Source organism: Marmota flaviventris, chromosome 10 (genome assembly GCF_047511675.1).
Source record: "Marmota flaviventris isolate mMarFla1 chromosome 10, mMarFla1.hap1, whole genome shotgun sequence".
NCBI lineage: Eukaryota > Metazoa > Chordata > Mammalia > Rodentia > Sciuridae > Marmota > Marmota flaviventris.
In genome coordinates, this window is record NC_092507.1 from 72,875,829 (window position 1) to 72,898,493 (window position 22,665).

General features: G+C 36.6%; 1 protein-coding gene and 1 pseudogene across 1 annotated transcript in view; both read left to right on the forward strand.

Annotated features, from left to right (window-relative positions):
• The first annotated feature begins 15,440 nt into the window (after positions 1 to 15,440).
• On the forward strand, positions 15,441 to 16,962 carry LOC114092526 (DNA-directed RNA polymerase III subunit RPC6-like; annotated as a pseudogene).
• A 3,344-nt stretch (positions 16,963 to 20,306) lies between these two features.
• LOC114082669 (calcium-activated chloride channel regulator 4-like) overlaps positions 20,307 to 22,665 on the forward strand; it is a 29,554-nt gene continuing 27,195 nt past the window's right edge. Inside the window, exon 1 of the mRNA XM_071618007.1 lies at positions 20,307 to 20,465. Coding sequence (XP_071474108.1) covers positions 20,307 to 20,465 — 159 coding nt within the window. The remainder of the gene's footprint in view (positions 20,466 to 22,665) is intronic.

Below are 22,665 nucleotides of genomic sequence, written 5' to 3' on the forward strand. Positions count from 1 at the left end.
ATTTCAGATGAATTGAAGTTGCCATTTTCATACACTAATAGATGTATTTTGAGATTGAATAGGGAGGAAGAGCTGTCCCTTGACTTATCCCCACACCCAACAACAACAACAAAAGGCTAGGAAGGACTTCTGAAGACAACTGAGATTTTCCAAGACTGTGGGGTCATAGGCAGAACAGGAAGCAAGCACAAAGGAGCAAGTGATTGTTGTGATTAATGCTGAGAAATGGACAGTGAATTTAGCAACACAAAGTGATCAGTGAACTTAATAAATGCAATTCTCACAAAGAAATAATGAAGAGAGTAAAGAGAATCTTGACTGTGAAGTACAGTATAGAGAAGTGGAAATTAGAAGAATTTGTATGTTTGAAGCCAAGAGAGGCTTTATTTGTAGAGTAATTGTTACATTCTATTATAAGTATTATATAACTATTATATATTTTAAACCTTGTACATATGAAATGGAAAAAAGTTTTTAAAAATTTAAAAGAACACTTTGGATTCAGACTTACAATATTGTAATCTGCAAACTGGGACAATTGAGCCTACCTCCAAGTATTTTGTGGATTCCATTAAATAATGGCAGATTTTGAGTCCTGTTCCTATATGTACCTAGTGCTGAATTCATGGCAGCTCTCATGTTTAGAACTTGCTAACTCTGAAGCTCAAGGATCTTAGCATTGAGGACTATCTGCCCATCTTAGCCCAACTGACCTATTTATCAGACATTCAGCACTAAGTGCTGAAGTAGAGAGGCGAATGAAAATAGAGCCTCAGAATGGAAGGAAAAAAATTAAAAGCCATTTTTAAAAAAATTATAAGGCAAAGTAATAATAATAAAAATGATGATTCTAAACATTCTCCACTAACAGTTGTTCCTTCTTAATTAATGAGTGTTTCATCCTTCCAAGTATTTAGACAAAAGTTTAGATTTACTTTCCTTCCAAATTCCCCAATCCCACACCCATCTATACCATCAGGAACTATTGTCCATGATACCCTCAGACTATGTTCAGAATTACACACATTAACTATCTTTTCCACAATATCTCTGTCCTTGTCACCATCACTGCTCACCTGCCACAGCTTCCTACTTGGGTCCTTCTATACCTCTGTGATACATCAGAATTTACACAGTATGGGTGACAAGTGCCAATCCTCCACCATTTCCACCACACCATATTCAGAGCTATCTCAGAACATTTAGGAGAATGCACAACTCCTCTGCTCAAACTTTCTTGTGGATTCACATCTCAGAATAGCTACCGAAGTCTTTCCAGTGGTCTGGGCTCTGTTTTGCCTCCAGTTTCAGCTAGTCACACCCTTCCTCCTATTCATCCACAATTTTTCCTTGGTCATTACAAGCATGCTGTCACCTCCATGCGGTGCACAATTTACAGATTGTTAGTGGGTTCTTCCCTCACTCATCTTGGTTTCTCAGATTTAAAGTGGGCAAGGGATCTGATTAGGCATTTCTCAAAGAAAAACAATGGGATGGTGGAAGATGGAAGAGTAGACAGTAGCAACAGTTCTTGTAGCTCCAAGGACAGGGGATTCAAACATCCACAACACTGCTTCTCTGGGTAGTAAGTGAAAGAGATTTCACTAAAACTCAATAGCCGACAGCCAGAGTGCCTTAGAGACATAAATTTGGGGATCATTAAACAAGGAAAAAGTGACAAAAGTAGGAATGAAAAGATTTGGAGTTAATTTAGGGCATTTTGAAATTTAGACACTATTGGACATCCAAGTAGAGGATGCAGGAAACTGAATTTATGGTTAAAATTTGTGTGTAGGTAAAAATTTGAAAGTCCTCAATGTAAAGGATACAAGTCCACTAGCTGAGTACAAACGAAGAGAAAGACCAGGATCTTAAATGAAAGACTCTAATTTTCCAAACTTACTCTCAACCATAAAATACAAGACAATACAGAGATTGGACTTACAGTAATGTGAGTTGTTTCTCTGTACCTGACTTCTACATGTACTCATTTCTTTTATTCAATTTCCCGATGATATAAAAGATGATATATGAACTGATGCTCACTTTTGAACTTTTTGATTCCAAGGCTACTATTTATTGTTCATTCCCTATAAATTTTCTTGCAGCATACAGGTGTTTGTTTATCAGTACCTTATGGATTCTAGAAAAGATAATATTCCTTTAACTTGAAAATATGGGTTCAAAGAGCAGATAGCACAACCAAATTTTAATGATCAGTTCTTAGTATACAAAGCTAAGCATTCAATTTTAAACATTTCTGAACTAAGAAATTAGTATTTGCTAAAATTCTTTGATGAGGTAAAAAGTTTCTTAATATGGTCCTCTTTTGAAAACTAAAAGGTAAATTAAATTCCTTGTAGACATGTCTAGATTTCACATTGGTTCTTGACATTTTCTTAGCTCTTTACAAATTTCTTACTTTTATATTATCAGATAACTTAGTAAAATACTATTATCCACATTACACAGGAAAAGAAAACTGGGGTTCTGAAAAGATAGATGATCTTTCTCAGGTTACACTAAATACAATCAGAACTGAGATCTTTCTCATGAGCTTTGAAGACTGATGGACTTTGTTTTGAGTTCTGACTTGAATAAGAAGGCCAAAACCCGAACCAAAATATTCTTTCCTAAAAACGTATGAACCAAAGTGGTTTTAAACCTATTCTTAGAGATACCTGAGATGTTCAATTTTCAAGTTTCCTTTTTCTATGTTTTAATATTTATTCTTGGTTTGAGAGTAATTACTTCTGCAAACACTGAAATTGTCATCTTCTTCATCCAACTAGGTTATTATAGGAACTCTGAGAAAGAATTTAGAAGAAATATTATGGATATCCTGCTTCCAAATCTTAGGGAACAATTATTAGCTATTCCAAGACATCCCAGGGGGTGGCAGTCATCTAAGGGTCTCTGGAACCCCTCCTCACCACTATCCAAGACAGTCCACTTGGACCATTGAGACTCCAACATAAATGCAATCCCTTGGAGCTGTACAACGCTTTACCCACACAATCACACACAGCAACCCTGTTCAATACACAACTCCATTTGAACCATCAAATACACTTCCTTCTTGTGACTATTTCTCTGTAAAATTTCCTCCAAAAAACATTCTAAAACTTCCTAGAATAGTTTGTTTTAAACACTGCAACCATTTCCTTGTAAAACTTCCTGATGCAACTTAAAACCAGTGCTACAGCTTTGGATGAAATAAAGAACACCTGCTTCAGATTAAAGTGTCCTGTCCTGTACCATAAAAATGCTTTAATAGTGTCTTATCTCTCTATGGACTATACCACCAATCTGCCTCATGTTGGTAGTTTTTAGAGTTTAAGCAATTCATTATACATTTGTTGTCATGCTTATTTAGACAAAAAAAAATTACTGTTATTTACTGACATTTAATTTTTTATTACATCTTATTGATCCTTCTTAGAGTTATTTTGTTGCTTGCTGGAGAATTTCCTCCAAGAGTGCTTTTTTGGAGTGGTGCCGGGACTGGGGATTGAACCCAGAGCCTCAGGCATACTGAGCACACACTCTACCACCTGGCTGCAATCCAGGTCCCAAAGTACATTTAGCATGTGTGTTTGGTCATATGAGGCCTAAAATATCTGACTTATTTTTATTTCACCCTAATATTTAAGTGATAATTAAAGATGCTAGATTTCACTGTTTCTTCTTTCAACACTTCAGAAGTATTATTCCATTGCCTCTTACAGCAAGGGTTGCTGCTGAGAAGTCCAGGCTGGACATAAAATTGGTCATCATCAGCATACAGAGATAGTGGAAGCAGGATCCAGAGTGAGATAAGCAACTGGAATAGAGAGGGAGGCAAGAAGGGAGCCAAGAATCAACTCTTGAGAAGACCTGACCTTTAAGGAGGTGGTCAAGAGGAGGCATTGTGGACTATACTGAAAAAATACAGTCAGAGATTTATAAATATAATAGAGAACATGTCGCAAAAACCAAGAGAGGAGACATTTTCAAAAAAATAAGAAATTATCAACAATATCAGGTATTACAAGGAGGTCAAGTAAGATAAGTACACTAAATTATTCATTGCTTGAAACAATATATCCAGGTCATTGGGTTTTTCCTTTAAAGATGAGAAAAATCTGTATTATTTTCAAATGCTGATAAGAGGAGTAGGAAGCCAGGAGAGAAGAAGCTACAAAAACTTAAATTAAAATTAAAAAAAGAGAGAGAGAACAGTGCATCTTCTAAATACTAGAAGACAATGTTGGAGAATACAGAGAGAGATTAACTGTTAAAAATGTAATATGTGGTGTTCCTGAGGCTTGAGAATAGAAATGGTCCAAATGAAGACACATTTGTAGATGTGAAGGCAAGAATTTGATGAAATTCACATCTAGGTGTTTCTATTTTCCTTGTGAAACATCAAGAATCAATTTTGCTGATAGGTAAGGAATGAGGAGAGTTGATAGCATGAGTAGCACTGTAACTTTAATAATACCAGTAAACAGCTCAGTAGCAATGTGCATCCCTTCAGATTAGACCAACGTATGGAAATGTTTGCCTAGAACATAAATGGATTTCATGTATTCCCAGGAACTACAAACCAGACTAGACTAAGAGAAGAAATGGTGCTTCAATTACCCTTGAAAGTTATTTAACAGAAATGTAATGCTTCAAATGCAGGTTTAAGAACCAATTACATTTTCCTTTTAATGTTATGAGAAAAGTTATTAGATGAGGCACTGTTTTTTTTTTTCTCAGAAAAATTTTGGTTTCAACTCTGATTTTCATAATTCTAAGTCCTATAATTAAGGCAAAAATCAGTTAATAAAGTTTAAAAAGTTAAAGAATGATGAGGAGCAAAATGTTAGTCCTTCTATTTCTATGCTACTGCAACAAAGTACCAAAAACTGCATGGAAAAAATTTATAGACTCAGTTTTGGAGACTAGCATTCAAGATTAAGGTGTCTGCAGAATGGTCCCTTCTGGGTGCCATGAAGGAGAATCTGTTCTACACCCATCTAGTGGTTCTCCAGCAATATTTGCCACTGCTTGACTTGTAGACACAACATCCAATCTCTCATTTTTATAATGTTCTGGTGTTCCCCCTGTTTGGGGATCTATATCTAATTTTCCCCTTTGTATAAGGACACCAGTCACATTGGAATAGGGAGCCACCCTAGGCCAGTATGATTTCATCTTAACTAGTTACATTTGCAATGGCTCTTTTCCAAGTAAGGCAATATTCTGAGTTACTAAGAGTTGGACTACAGCCTGTGAATTTGGGGAAAACATGGTTAACCCAGACAGTACATTTTCAAACTTCCAAAGAGGTTTCCAAAGACCTTTTTCAAACAGTCCCTTTCAAAATTTTTCAGATTGTGAAAAGTCACCTATGGGATTTCAAACTTTCAATCTATGATTATTATCTTTGTTTTTGTTTCTACTTTTCCTCTGCTAATAGGAAGAAGGCAAAGGTAGAAAGGAGGAAGCTAAGTATATGAACAACCTAGAAGAAGGGTGCTGGCAGCCTGAAAGAAATAGGTGTGAGTAGAATTCCAGTCTATCCAAGAAGTCTAGCTGCAATTTAAGAATCAAAAATTTTTTTTTGTTTGGGGGTCAAAATTATCAGTTAACCAATAATTGATAAGAATTAGTGAATGTGATCCTGATAAAAATTAATAGAACTTAAGAACTGAAAAAGAATTTAAGGATAATCTATTCTAATACCCTCTTTTGCTACACTCACAAGCACACACACATTTATTTACATGCTTATTTATTTTGTAAGTGGATATGTGTGTAAGTATATAAGTGTATACATGGATAGATAGAGAGAGAGAGATTATAGATAGACAAATAGATAAACAGGTCTCTTCTACCTACATGTCCCTTTGATGACTCAAATTCAGCTCATTCAAAACTGAATCAATAAATATGGTTCTTCCTCCCTCTTCCTAATCTGGTCTTCTTACTTTCTTCCTTGAATGAGTAGGGCTAGGGAGTCCCAACATTCTACCTCCCTAGGAAAACTATAAAGCTGAGAGTCCTCTCATGGCTTTCTTCACCCTCAGTCACAAAGTTCTAGAGAATATGTACTGTAATGACCTATAAAATTCATAGCTCTCCTTTCTATCCCCATCAACACCCCTTAGTTTGGGTGTTATGTTCTTTTGTCTGGATTAGAGCAAACCCTTCCCTCTGTTTGCTCTCTAGTCAGCACCATCAGAAGCTTGTCCCCTCAGCCCCTGCCCAGTGCATCCTCTATCTCCTGGCAGAGTTACATCTATCATACACTCTGATCAGGTTGTAACATTTATTAAAAGATTTCCAACTCTTTATGAAGTCAATGCCACAGTTTTCTCCATAGTTGACTCCATAGTCTAATCCTCACAGGATGGCATTTCAGGTCATTCATATAAGATCCCAAAGACTAGAATAGTAGTCACTGCAATCCAAGCATCTGACACAGTGTCAGGAAGGCAAATTACTAAACTAAATATCTCACAATAAACTTATCTATTATTCTAGTCACATCTTGGACCATTCCTCACCTCATTCATTACAACCTGAAAATACTACACGAATGATTGCTCCTCAGATAGTCCATGCTACTTCACCTCCATGGCTATCACACTGCTCTGTCAGGAATGCCTGTTCCCTCCCTCCCACTGTTTCATGGCAAATTTATTTATCTATCACATTCCTGTTGAGGTATTACTTCTTCTAACCACCTACCCACTTGGCCCCCAAACTCTTCTTTCTTTAATAGTTCTGAACCTCATTTTCCTCAACTGTAAAGTAATAACATTTCTTTATATGTGTCATATAATCTCCTGATCATTGAGGATTCAGTAGTGGGGAAAAAAGAAGACAAAATCGCTACCTTATATCCTTCTACTACTATTGCCTTGTAAGTGGCTAAGGCTGATCCTTGCTAGATTTAATAAACATTTACTAGATCCAAGCACTGTTTTCATATTTTTATGATATGAACTCATTTAATCCTCACAACAAGTCTATGAGAATGGAATCATTATTACCTGAATTTTATAAATGAGAAAAGTGAAGCACAAACATATCTATCAACTTGCTTAGGATCATAGTACTAGTGAAAGTAATTAAGCCAGGATAGAACATGCATTCTCAACTACAGTGATATATATATTTCTGCTATGTGTTAGTCAGGTTTCTATTGCTGTGACAAATTCTTCCGGTAGAAGAAGATGCTAGGCACAGTTGGGATAGTAGACATGCTTTGAAGAGGTTGCAGTAGACCCCAAGCCCCCAGTTTTCAACCATCCAGCCTTCTGAGTCTTTCCATAAGCCTTTTTTATATGCAGGCCAAAGAAGGCACATTGCCATCAAGTTACATATGTGAGCACATGCTCACACGCAAATGTTTCCGACCTTGAGTACATATGCCGAACCAGGTGTTCATGACCTTAGCAATATATTGAAATGTAACCTCAGTAAGAGGGCCTAAATATAGCCATCTTGGGCCTGCCCTTACAGTAACTTAAATAACTTTGTTCATTTACTAAGTGATGGGGATGGGATTTGAACTCAGACAGCACAACTTTAAACCCTGTACCCTCAACTGTTTTGTCTTGTTGCTATCCTACAACATAAGAATTCTAGTATCTTTAGCTTGGAAAAGGAGTCACATATGCATATGAATTTGGATACCAATCTCAATAAACTTGACTTTCTCAGGTTCTCTTAAACCACTGGGCTGGAAATCACTTTCCTTTATCCATGTTGCCATTAACATCTTCAATTTCTCACCTCCATATTAGAAACTTTTGAAAATTTAAAACATCAATTTTAGGATCACCCATTAGATATAGCTATGAATAACTATGAACATAAGCAATCATTACTTGGAAGCAAACATGTTAATTGTAAAATAATTAATTCTCAGTCATTTTAAAGACTACAGTGACTCTGCCCACTCTAGCAATCAATCAGAGAAAGAAGCACTGCTCTTGCACCTATCAAAGGAAATACTTTGGAATATAGATTTTTTTGTGTTGCAATTTTAGTTAGCAGAAGTAGAGATATAGGCCATTTTCTAATTCCATCATTTTGGTCTCTCTTTCAAGTAAAATTTGGGTATTGTTCTTCTTTTATAATAGAATAAAATAGAATGATAAAACACTTAATAAAATAAAATGTTAAAATCCTGTCCACTCTTTATAACCCAGCTTAAATCATCATATCTCAACTTTATCACTAGCTCTGACTCATCCAAGGAATCACTGGGGTGTGAATCTTTGTTCCATTTTCCTTGCTGTTATATATTTTTATTATGGTATTCATCAGTTTATATGATAGGTCTTCATAGTCCAGATCCCTCTAGTAAATTGCAGATTTCTTAAGGGAAAGAACTTTTTATCTTCTGAGCTTATTGCAGAACATACTCTCCATAATTACTCAAGGGTTTAGTCTAAAGCCCACATGACCTCTTATATATATTTTCCTCAGACAAGAATTCTATTTCTTCCTAGTAACAGAATTCTAGATCTTCTGGATTAGGGAAAGAAAATTATAAAATTTTGATAATTTGGTTTTTATACTGGAATTTTAATAATTTGTTTTTAATATTCTTCCTAAGATAGAGGGTTTGACTAAATATGAATTGGAATCCTTACCAGGGTAAATAATGTGTCCTCAAGGAATGCAGCACAAAGGATAAAAGATGACTTTGAGTCAGACTAGGATTTTTATTTGGTTCTGACAACTACTGTCTGTATGACTTTGAGTAAGTTTTCTCATTTGTATCATGAGAGATGGTGTCTACTTCTGTAGTTGTTTGAGAGATCAGATGAGTTAAAACTTGCAATGTCACATGGTGATTGGCATACAATAAGGGCTTAATAAATATTATTTTATTTCTTAGAAAATGACACCCTATCTTAGATTGGGGTCACTAGAGGCAGGCTCTGAGATAAGGATTTATGTATAAACAATTTACAAATGAAGTTTTCAGGGAAAAATTAGGGAGTTGTAGGAAAGGGCAGTAAAAAAGAAACAGTCAATTAGAGATGTGATTACAAAGTCCTACTGATCCACAGGGATCTCTGTCACACCTTAGAACTTGTCCCAACCCACAGGAAAGGCACTGAGATTTCATATTCCAGCACTCTCTGGCATTGGTTAGGGACCACCTTCATGGAATTAAGCTACCTCTGGTTCTCCACATGAAGCAATGTCAGTAGCCTGAGGGTCATCATACAAAGAAGAGCTGCAGGTATGGATCTTTGGAAGCAAAAGCATATTTAAGCACAGAGAAGGAGCACACAGGAACAAGAAAGAGGATATGAAAGAACTTGTGGGGAACACCATACCCCAAGGTATAACCAACTGGACATAATATAACTAGCCATAGCATGGCATAGGGACAGAAAAACAGGTTTAGATCCCATCTCCTCCACTTTCCTGGATATACAAACTTGGATAGTTGACTCAATATCTCTGAGTCTGTGTCTCACCATTTATAGATAGGGGAATAATTAATGAAAACTAAATAAATTAATAATATAAAGTAACTATGGAAGTATTTGACATACTCAGGTAGGCTCAGTAAATATTAGTTCTCTCTAATCCTTGCAAGATTCTTAATCTATCCCAAGAATGGATTATAGTGATCATGGTGGATAAATGAATTTGTAAGGTACTCACTCCTGGTGTAAATTTCTTCAGACAAACTCTGTTTAAAGCAAGTTTGTTCAAAGGATATTTCTCCTTAAGACTTCTTCATTCTTTTGATTATTTGAAGAGAAATTCTTTAATACACACATGTTACAATATTTCTACAGCATCTGCTAAGTTTATAGTTTCTAAGAAGAAATGAATGCCCTGAACTAAGGGTTCAGGAGGTATACAAATAGAAGGAGCAAAAGAGCAGCCAGGGAGAGTCAGGAGGGGCCGGCACAGCAATGACCAGCAGGAAGCCATGAGAGGAAACCACACTGGGCTAAAAGTCACATATCTCCAGTCTAAGTTTTGCTATTCAGTCAGACACTTCCTTGGACATCAGGATTCTCAATTCCAAGTCAGTGTTTGCCCTAGATGCCTCTATGGTGGTTTATAGTTCTAAAACTGTATCATGTGACTTTTCAAAACCTCAAATCCTTATCCAAAATCTCGAGGATTTCCTCTGTGGAAAAATTCCTTTATGGTACAAAGGGTACAGAAGTTTAAGGAAGGGAAATTACAGCCTAGATTGCTCAGAAAAACTTCATAGGGAAGTAGAACTTGAGCTGGATATGGAGAAGAAAGCAGAATTACAAACATGGGTGTGTACAATGACATTACAGTGGGAAATTTTTTAAAAATTCACAAAACATGAACATACCAGGAGGTTTAATGACAGGAGGGTAAGGTTTATTATATGTAGTATTCAGAAATAAACCTGGAAATTATAAGTTGGGGCCAGATTGTAATGGGTTCGGATAGCATGTAAGGGATTGTGACAACCTAAAGTAATGATATGTTCTTGAAGAATCTGACAAAGGAAAGGTGGCATTGTACACAATACCACTAGGTGATATGTAAGATAAGTCAGAGCCAGAAATTACTGCTAACTAAAAAATCTTTGATAAGTCTGCCAAATTGCCTAGTTATAAATGAAAACTCTTTGAAAGTTGAGGTTTTTGTACCATTTCGTTAATACCAACAGAGAGAGGAAAAAATGGAATTACCTCCAATAGTCCATCCCCTCGTAGAGAACCTACAGGAAGATGGGTTTCTTTTGTTTTATGTAAGACTATACAGCTCTTTATAAACATAATTACCTCCCATTGATGGATTTGGAGGGTGAAAATTTGGGAGGAAAGGTAAGAGCTAACATATAGCTTTGTAGGTTAGAAGAAAAGTAATTGGAGTTCCAGGAATTTATCAATCCAAGAAAGAAGAAAAGGATAAAGGAAAGAGAGGGGGGAAATGGACACTAAGAATAATTTGATTTCACATTGTTCCCTGTTTTGGTGTATTGGAGCTTTCAACTAGCAAGAACAAAGCACAGCCATTTTCTTTCAGAGTTTGGAACTAATTTGGAAATAGACATAGGGGTCAGGCAGATGATCAAAACAGTAGTTGTACATATGGTGAAATTAGACTAAAATTGTGTGGTATGATCTAAAGCAACACTTGGGATTTCTTTTTTCTTTGTAATCTTTTAATTTGTTTTAATTAGTTATACATTCTATATATACATTCTATATATAGAATGCATTTATGCACTTTGATATATCATACATAGATGGAATATAATTTCTCACGTTTCTGAGTGTACATGTTGCAGAATAATATTGGTCATGTAGTCACATATATACATACAGTAATAATGTCTGTTTCATTCTACTATCTTTCCTATCCCCACATCCCCTCCCCTTCCCTCCCATCACTTCCCTCTACCGAATCTAAAGTAATGCTATTCTTCCCTAGTGTCCCTCACCTTGTTGTGAATTAATATCTGCATATTAGAGAAAATATTCAGCCTTTGGTTTTATGGGATTGGCTTATTTCACTTAGCATGATATTCTCCAACTCCAACCATTTACTGGCAAATGCCTATAATTTCACTCTTCTTTAAAGCTGAGTAATAGTTCATTGGGTATATATACCACACTTTCTTTATCCACTCATCTATTGAGGGAAACCTAGGTTGGTTCCATAGTCTAGCTATTGTTAATTGAGGTGCTATAAACATTGATGTGGCTGTGTCACTATAGTATGTTGATTTTAAGTCCTTTGGGTATAAACCAAGGAGTGGGATAGCTGGGTCAAGGGGTGGTTCCATTCCCAATTTTCTGAAGAATCTCCATACTGCTTTCCATATTGGTTGCACCAATTTGCAGTCCCACCAGCAATGTATGAGTGTGCCTTTTCCCCCACATCCTCACCAACATTTATTGTTGTTTGTCTTTATAATAGCTGCCATTCTTATTGGAGTGAGATGATATCTTAGAGTACTTTTGATTTTCATTTCTCTAATTGTTAGAGATGTTGAATACTTTTTCATATATTTTTGATTAATTGTATTTCTTCTTCTGTGAAGTGTTGTTCAGTTCCTTAGCCCATTTATTGATTGAGTTTTTTAGGTTATTTTGGTGTTAAGTTTTCTGAGTTCTTTATATATCCTAGAGATTAATGCTTTACCAGAGGTGCATGTGGTAAAGATTTTCTCCCAATCTGTAGGCTCTCTCCTTACATTATTAATTATTTTTTTGCTAAGAAGAAGCCTTTTAATTTGAATCCATCCCATTTATTGATTCTTGATTTTACCTCTTGTGCTTTAGGAGTCTTATTAAGGAATTCATATCCTAGGAATTAGGAAAACTACTCCATTCACAATAGCCTCAAAAAAAATATCTGGGAATCAATCTAACAAAAGAGGTGAAAGACCTCTACAAGGAAAACTACAGAACACTAAAGAAAGAAATTGAAGGAAACCTCAGAAGATGGAAAGATTTCCCATGTTCCTGGATAGGCAGAATTAACATTGTTGAAATGGCCATACTACCCAACGCATTATACAGATTTAATGCAACTCCTATTAAAATCCTAATGACATTCTTCATAGAAATAGAAAAGGCAATCATGAAATTTATTTGGAAAAATAAGAGATCCAGAATAGCTAAAGAAATCCTTAGCAAGAAAAATGAAGCAGGAGGCATCACAATATCAGAGCTTAAACTATACTACAGAGATATAGTAACCAAAATGGCATGGTTTTGGCACCAAAATAGACTTGTAGACCAATGGTACAGAATAGAGGACACAGAAACTAACCCACATAAGCACGGTTATCTCATACTAGACAAGGGTGCCAAAAACACTTATTGGAGAAAAGATGGCATATTCAACAAATGGTGCTGGCAAAACTGGAAATCCATATGTACAAAAATGAAATTAAACCTCTATCTCTCAACCTGCACAAAAATCAACTCAAGTGAATCAAAGACTTAGGCACCAGAACAAAGACTCTGTGGCTAAAAGAAGAAAAAATAGGCCCAGATCTTCACCAGAGTTGGGATTTCTAATACTTCTTCTCATGTCTGGAAATCATAAAGACACTCCCATTATGACTCCAAAGATATAGTCTGATTGGAAGGTGCTTATCTGACTAGGTACAAAGGGAATCATACCTTACATTAATTGGACTCTAGTGGGGAGAGAAACTGGTTTCCAGATCTGCCTCTTTAAAGACAGGACAGGACTCTGACCATGTGTGCTCAGCCCAAGGAATTTTGGAGCAGAAGGCACACATTGAGAATGGACAGATTCAAATGGAAAGAGGAAGAAACCAAGCTTCATAGATAAATTCTAGCCCACTAATATCCCAGGTTCTGTGTTAAAGGTAACTTATAATAACTAAAATCCAGTATCACCTTCAGAAAATGTATAAAAGGAGTAACTCGGCTTTGCAAAAGGAACCTCTTCCCATTTTTTAAAGCTAGCAATCTCACAAATACGAGTTCTTCCAGGAAATGAAAAGTGAAATCATAGACCACATACCTACCTCAATAATAATATAAATCTTCCTGTCATAATGAAAGAAAGTGATTTTTACTCTCCTAGCATGTGACTGATCAATGATTTTAATCTCATGACAGAGGACCTTCTGTCGCCATGATAATCAAAAGTATTTACACTCCCTGGAGAATTCAGTGTTCATCTGAAGCCCCAGAGAAGAACCTGGAATAGGAGGTCAAAAATAAAAAGAGAACAAAAAAGTAGCACCCCACTTTCTGTATTTTCTGGCATTTTCATTATCCCTATGAAGAATATATAAGGAAATTCTCTCAAGATAAATTTAACATGGGAAAGTCCAAATATGTTTCTTTTATGGTTCTTGTTTAAGAAAAAGTGTTATTGAGACAATAAAATGTCTGTTTGATCTACAAAGAGAGTAGAAGAGAGAATTATTAACACAGTAAAGGTATGTTCTCCTAAGATATTAAATGTTCATCCAATCTGTCAGTACTCTATGACAGAATCTTTTATCCACCAAAATTAGTTTTTCTTTCTTTTTAAATTAACATACATTAATTGTACATATTAATGGGACTCACTGTAATATTTCCATACATGCATATAGATTGCCTTGATTACATTGAAATCAATTATTAATTTAACTATATGTATTATTTCCTTTTTGAGTTATGATCTGATAACTAAATTGAAAAAAATATTTTGAAGTTGAATAGATTATATATAACAAAAGTTTTATATAGGAAAAATGTTCAGTAATTATATTTGAAAAATTAAACATTTACCAATTTTGTAACTTGTACTTATAAACCTAAACATACTATTAAGGGTAAAATAAAGATGAGCTCAACCAAATCTAAATATGTACATGATATTCCAGGACCCTGGGAAAATTTTAGCAAAATAGGCTCAACATTAAATGTACCAAATACCCCAAATCTGGTGTAGAATTAGAGAGGAAATCAAAACTTAAATTCATCTTATAAACTATGTAGAAACAAATGTTAAGTGTATCAGTGAACAAAAGAGACTATCGACACTGGAATACACTGTGCTAAAACTTGTGGAATGTGGCCAAAATAGTACTCAAGGTATTTGTTTAAAACTTATTCCTAAACAACAATAAAACAAACACAAATAAATTAGTTAAGTAATTAAATTGGGAAAGCAGCTAGAGAATTACATTATAAATCAAAAAGTAACAAAAGCAATGACTAATAAAGAAGAAATTAATGAAATGTAAACAACACCAATAACAACCAAAAGCTACAAAAATAATTTTAAATATACAATTCCTAGGACTTGTAAAGGCATGGGGAAAGCTTTTCTTACATTTATGATCCCCTGAATTGTAAACATGAATACAGATAAATGTTCATTATTAATGGAATTTGTAAATCATAATTAATCCATATTATAAAATTACATATTCAATGTTTAAAAAATAGAAGATGATTGCATGTGTACCATGATGAACTAACATCATGCCTACACATGCCAACCTCAGGCATACTCTTGGATCCACTACACTATTTCCCTAATATTTTCTTTTCTTGTTTTTTATTAGTTGCTCAAAACATTACAATTATCTTGACATATCATATATCATACATTTGATTCAAATGGGGTATGAATTCTTATTTTTCCCACGTGTACAGATTGCAGGATCACATTGGTTATTGATATACAGCCACATTTATACATACTGCCATACTAGTGTCTGTTGTATTCTGCTGCCCTTCCTATCCCCTTCCTATCCCCCCTCCCTTCCACTCTCCTCCCATCACCTAATATTTTCTTTAAATAAACATCCTTTAAAAGAAAAACACAGGAAGGACTGGCTGCAACAAAAGGAAGAAGTCCTCTCACTCCGGGCCTATGCTGTCTTCTATGGTTTACCAGTGTTCCCCCAGTGAGTTATCCAGTGACTGGTGTGTCTCTTCCTCCAGGACCTCATGGCAGAGGTGAAGGTGAAGGTGCAGCTTCCCCAGTGTGGATCCAGTCAAAATAGAAAACAGGGTTATAGAACGATGCCAATTTCCTCATGGAATCACTGACCAAGTAATTCAAAATGAAATGCCTCATATAGAAACCCAATAGCAGGCAGTGGCCATCCATAGACTGTTGTCCATGGGTCAGTTGAATCTCTTAAGGAGAAATACAGGCCCCCTTTCTTTCTTTCTTTTTCTTTTCTTTTTTTTTTTTAATTAGTTCTAATCAGTTATACATGACAGTAGAAAGCTCTTCCATTCATTGTACACAAACAGAATAGAACTTTTGTTTCTCTGGTTGTACATGAAGTAGAATCACACCATTCGTGCAATCATACCTATGCCTAGGATAATGATGTCCATCACATTTTACCATATTTCCTAATCCCTTACCTCTGCTCCTCCCCTTTGCCCATCCAAAGTTCATCCCAGTGGAACTTTGTTCCACTGTGCCCCACCCATTATGGCTTAGCATCTGCTTATCAGAAAAAAAACATTCAGCCCTGGTTTTGGGGGATAGGCTAACTTTGCTTAGCATGATGTTCTCCAACTCCATCCATTTATCTGCAAATGCCATAATTTTATTCTCTTTTAATGTTGAATAATATCCCACAGTTTCTTTATCCATTCATCTAAGGGCATCTAAGTTGGTTCCACAGTTTAGCAATTATGAATTGTGCTGCTATAAACATTGAAGTGGCTACACCACCAAATATGCTGTTTTTAAGTCCTTTGGGTATAGAATATAAGCCTTTTATACAGAATAAAAAACTCTTAGAATGCTGGTAAAATAAAGGGCTCAGACAACCAAGAAAAACTACTATATGAAATTATAGAGGATGCAGGAAATAAAGGAATATGGAGCAGAGATATTTGATATAAAAGTAACTTATCATTAACAGAAATCAACAAAATTCTAAAGAATTCAGAAAGTAAAAAGCTTATCAAAGTTCTTAAGTCTGTAGCAGCCTCCAAAAAAGAAAGTATATATGCTCTGTAATCTGAGCCAGACCAGTCTGTGACTGGTAGAGCCTGGTACACTGATCAGGATTTTGAATCTGAATTTGTACAAGTGCTTAAGAGTGTTTCAAATTCCTACAAACCAAGGCAGAAACATCATGAGAAAGCAAACAGAATCCAGTGATACAAAGAAATAGTTCATTTCCTTCATTATATGAAGTATGGAAATCTATCTGCGAACTGGGAATCAGTAAGGTAGAATTGTCCATGAAGAACATTGAAACGAGCTTAAATACACTTATTTATGATGAGTAAAGTAGATAAGACTTTTATTGCTACAAAAGAAGGCACAGTTGACAGCGTAGACAGACATATGAAACTGTACAGGGCAGTCAATCCAATCATCCCACCCATGGGTTTAATCCGATGACCCTGCAGGCTCTGCCGGGTTTTTGATGACTGCCACGAAGGTGGTGAGATTTCATCATCTAACTGTATTTACATGACAGAATGGCTCAAATTTTGATGCAGAGTGATGAACTTTACTGGCATGCAAATGAAATTGCGTGGAGAGCATTTTAATTCATGATGGAATATCAAATTTCCTTGAAAGCAGATTCACAGTAATGGATACAGACTTGCTGCTGTGAAAACTTTTTTTTTAATCTATGAAGACTAAATTTATATTGGTAGAGTGGCCATCAGAATATGAAACAGATGAGGTTAGTACTGAAATCTATTCTTCAATAAATAAAATACTTTGAAGCCCTGGAGGAAAAAGAAACCAACAAACCCATATTTGCCAAGTACCATGGCTAGAGCACAAATATGTTCATTTTAAAGTTATTGATTAAGGTCTTCATTGAAATTTTTTTTTATGTCTGCCTCATTACCACCATCTTTGTTTTCTGTTTTCTCAGCGGTTTCATTGAGAAGAAATTAAAAGTGGTGAAGACAAGAACAGCATAAGAGTGAATGAAAATTTAAGGAAACATTAAGTGAGGGAGAGTAGAACATTCCTTTTTTACACAATATTGATTCCTTCCTGTATCAGTAATATTCTTTGGAAGGATTATGCTAATGTACCTCAAAACAAAGGATAAATATTGTCGAGGATATTTCAGTGTGTAAATATTATCATTTTCATCATAAAAGGAATATTTTCACTGTTCTTTTGTTAAAGCCTTACAAGCTTCATTCATTGACTCAAGTGTATTTTTCACCACAATTTCCTTGAATTCTTATATAATGTCTAAAATGTTTGTGTGTTTAAATCCTTCCACTCCCACAGATTCAGATGTTAAAATACAACCCACAATGTAATAGTATTTGAGGCTTTTGGAAGGTGATAGTTTAAGGGTGGAGTACTCATGAATGGAATTTGTGCCCTTTTAAAAGAATCCAGAGAGCTCTATTGCACCTTCTGTGGTGTCAGTACACAGGGAGAAGAAAACCATCTGTGAACCAGGAAGTAGTCCTTGCCAGACACCAAATCTGCCAGTGCCTTCATCTTGAACATCCCAGGCTAAAGAATTGTGAGAAATAAATTTGTTGTTGATAAAACACCAGTCCATAGTATTCTGTATAGCACACAGAAGGGACTAAGACAATGTGTATCCATTTAACTAAAATTAAAACTGAACAAACCAAAAAAGAAAACAACAAACTTGGTGTCATTCTACCAGTAGTATCTGGGGAAATACAAGTTTTATATGTTGGATACATTTTTCTGTCATACACAAGAATGAAGCCATAACACATGACTGTTTCAAGGTCTTCCTTGATCCAATCAGGGCAAGGAAACCCAGCCCTCTCCAATGTTGCAATTGAGCCTGTTTACCTAAGTTGTATCTGGTTTACACCCACTAAGCACAGTCCTTTCTAACTTGTGAGGAGCTGGCCTCTGCTGGAATGAGACAATGGGCTTGTAGCTGGACCAGTCACCTGGGAGTGTGTCAGAAGTGGATCAGTCATGAACAAGAATGTGTCAGAGGGCCCTGGAGCAGCTCCCCACTTCCTTCTGTACCAAGAGAGTAGAAATTCAGCCAGGGAGATGAGTCGAAAATAAGTCAAGTCCAATTCAAAGATTCCTGAGATAAAAGGAATTTGTGGAAGTGGACTGTTGTAAGTATTCACTAGGCTTCATATGCTCTGTTCCAGACTTGAAGGGAGATTTTCCAAACAGCTTTGGCAAATGGAAAATATCTCCCTTCGTTTTTATTACAAAGACCTTCTCAACTTTATTGAAGGGTAATAGCACCTTCTCAAATGAACTAGATAATCTACCAAACAGAGAGGATCCACATCCCCCAGGCATCTCCAATGTTTCAAAGACCTTGGACAAACTTCTATTTAGACATGGGGATGTGTTGTTATTGTTGGCTTAAGTGATATCATTTACTAATTCAGTCAATCCACTGGTCAAAACAATTCCCAAGCACCAACTCCATCGGCTCAGAACATGTCTGGTTTGCTTGAAGCAAGTTAAGAGAGAGGTAGGGAGTAAAAGGAAGGCAGCTCAGGAGGAACACAGGCAAGGCCATGTCATATGTATTTGTTATTAACCCTTCTACTTATATCACAGTTTCCCTGGGGCTGCTGCAACAGGGCCATCCAGAAACTTTCACAGCAGAGTAATTCTATGAATGTAGAACTATCCAGCAGTATTCCAAGGGGATGGAACAAGGGCATGGGAGCTACCTGAGAAGGCAAAGCCAGGGCACACATGACAAAGCCTCTATCTTGGAAATGTGGCCAAGAATCCAACATTGAATACTCACATTCATGAAGGTGTTCTTTGCTAGTCTATTTTCAGTCCTCTTTTGGGTTCTAATATGTTTGGCTCCTTCTACTTTAGGACAAGACTTCGGGATTTATTATTGAAACTCCTAACCTGACCTCTTTTCTCCTTTAAAAAAACTTATTGTATTATTTGCCTTATAAAACCACATTGCCTCATTATGGAGTGATTTGATCCCTGGTACCTGGTATAACAATGCCGGGTTTAAATCCTGATTCTGAAATTCCCTGGCTGTGTGATCTTCACAAGTTTTAAACTCTATATGCCTCAGATCTCCATACTATAAGTATTTACATTAGAGAGTTGCCATGAGGACTAAGGGAATGAATCTGTGCCTTGGTAAACAATGAATAAATGTTAACTATTTGTCTTTCAAAATAGTAACCAGCAAAGTACCAGGTCTTTTTTTATATGCTAGGATCAAAATTAATTCTTTTCATTCTTTACTGGACAAGATTTTAAAATTTCATGCTAATAACTTCATTTAATCAAATCTTTAATTTATAAAAGTAATTAAGCAACCCTGGTTTCAATCCCTGGTATCAGGAAAAAAAGTCTTTAAGATCTTCAATTTGGGTTTTAAGTCTATTTTACCTAATTTGGGATCATTTACATTTAATGATCTTACATTTTATTCCATTATTTACATCATTTATTCCTAGATGATAAATGGCTCAGATAATTCAGTTGCTCTGTAGCACTGAAGAGCAGTGTTAGCACTCTGGGAATTGCTTGTTTTATTATGAGTTTTTATGAATTTTCATCCTCCACTCTACAGAAGATATAGTCTATGTCTATATTTAGGAAATTAACCAAAATTAGGAAGAATAAAAATGTGCCTTAAGAGGAAAATGTGCAGTACACTTTATAGAAAGACCTGATTTCTATATTATGATTCTTGATCACTTTTACAGTAACATACAATAAAAGTGTTGTGTAAATTAAAGTCAAATGCTTTCCCATATATGTAATATTGACCTTTAAACAGTCAACATCCATAATTTTTAGAGGTATATATAGACAGAGAGAGACAGGGTGAAAGAAGCCTTTTGAATAACCAGAAAGGAACAATGAGGTTATTCAGAGGTTTGGTCTCCCTCTTAGTCCTATTTCTGCTGCAGAGGTCAAACACTTCCCTTGTGAGGCTGAATGACAATGGTTATGAAGACCTGGTCATTGCTATAGATCCTGGTGTGCCAGAAGATGGAAAACTAATTGAACAAATAAAGGTAAGATAGATGTGATATCTTCTGTTTTAATTATGGAAAAGAAAAAATGTTAATTAAAGTTAATAACTATCATGGAAACTCTGAAATCTCCAGAAAGTTTAAAAGCAGCATGGTGCAGTGGGGAAAATGTTGGAATGGGCAGAGGGAAGTAGAGGTTCTAGATGGGGTTCTAGCCCACCTCACCACAGTACGAACAATATGGCATTGGGCCCCCTGATCCTCAGTTTCCTCATCTGGAAATTAGTATTTGAACTTATCTGTTCTTTGGTAAGTTATTTATTGAATGCTTATGGCATGCTAGAGGAGAAAGCAGTGATTTAAATTTTAAAAAGCCTTTGGTCTCATGGAGTGTATGTTTTTTTTTTCAGAGATCTAATTAATAAAAATGAGTAAATCAGCAGGTCAGATGTTAGCAGGTTGCTGTGGAATACACCAAATCAGGAAAGAGAGTTCAGAGTATGGGTGGGAGTAGAATAAGGGGAGAATATTAGTGTCATGTAGGATAGTCAGGGAAGACCTCTCTGATCAGTTGACATCTCAAGGAGACAAACATGAGTGAAAGGAGAGCCCACTGACAATCTGTGGGATGGGCACAGCATGGAGATGACAGCATTCTTCCTGTGACCAAGGAAATGACATGGATGAAGAGGAGGAAGAGTGAGTTTAGCTGAAGTTGAAGAGGAAGCAGAGCACACACCACTGGAAAGCCTTTGGCTTCTACTCTGAGTATCTATTAAGGAGTTTGTTAGGGGAGGTGTGCACTGTACTTCATGTTCTAGGATTGTTCCAACAGTGCTGTGGAGGAAATGGTGAAGGGTTGGCACTTGTTGCTCATTGCCGCAGTCTGGCTGGGCACAAAATCACGAGCCACCACACAGCTGGTAGATTCAAACAGCAATTCTTTATTCCCGAACTCACACCAGCCGTCTACAATCACGTTCTGGGGAAATCCATGTTCTCTGCCCAAATCCACCTCCACTGGGCTTCTGTCTCCCAAAAAATACTGTCTGAATCCCGTGAGAACTCAAGGGGAACTCAGGCAGCAGGATACGCCCTATTCCCAGCAGGAATAATCTTAAACCTTAAACCTGGAACCTAAACTGGGAACGCCCTAAACCCGATTATCTTAAACCGGGAACACCCTAATCCGCCTTGGTCCTTGAGCAAGGTCACCTACATTCAATGTCACTGCAACATGGGGTACGCTGGCAAGGAAATTGTCATACCTACTTGGCTAATGGCTCCCAGCATCTCCCCCCTTCTGATTAATTAAACAACAAGCAATGTGGCTTAAGGACCTTGCCTGGTAGGTTGTCCAATTCAACATATGGTTCTTACCCGTCATCGGAAAACTGACCTTTAGGCGTCAGCCTCCTGTCTTAGGTTGATACCACTGCAATTGAATCATACCCGTCACTGACTACCTGTCCAGCATACAGCCATACTTGTGGATAGGTCTATGCACCAGTGGGGGGGTGAGGTTCTTTGCCTCACCTCTGTTGGCCCCCAAATTTGGCCTTGGTGCCAGTGGGGGAGTGAGGTTAATGTGGCTTAAGGACCGTGCCTGGTAGGTTGTCCAATTCAACATATGGTTCTTACCCGTCATCGGAAAACTGACCTTTAGGCGTCAGCCTCCTGTCTTAGGTTGATACCACTGCAATTGAATCATACCCGTCACTGACTACCTATCCAGCATACAGCCATTGGCCCCCAAATTTTAGACCATCACTAGCAGAAGGGAGGAGGATACAGAAATGCCACAACACCAAGCCAATTGATGGCTCCTTGGGAAAAATTGCATCACTGGTGACACCATCAGCAAAGATATGCCAGCACTACCACAATTAACATGGGGTGCGCTGGCAAGGAAATAAAAATTGCATCACTGGTGACACCATCAGCAAAGATATGCCAGCATTACCACAATTCGCTGCACCAAACGATAGTTACATAGTCCAGGCAAGTTCTGCAAGCAGTTCAAAGCGGAGGAATCTATTAATATGTCCATTTTCTCCCAAAATCCGTTTCCTCCCAAAGTAAGTTAACTCCTTGATTGAGCATTACTTGTTGAGTTATATTCATTGATGCATCAGTTTATACAGTTTACTGTGATAGCTATCATAGAAGCTGTAGTTTGGTTTTATCTTTGTCTTCACCGGCACTGGGATGAAGATAGGAATTCTGGCAATGATGCTAAAGA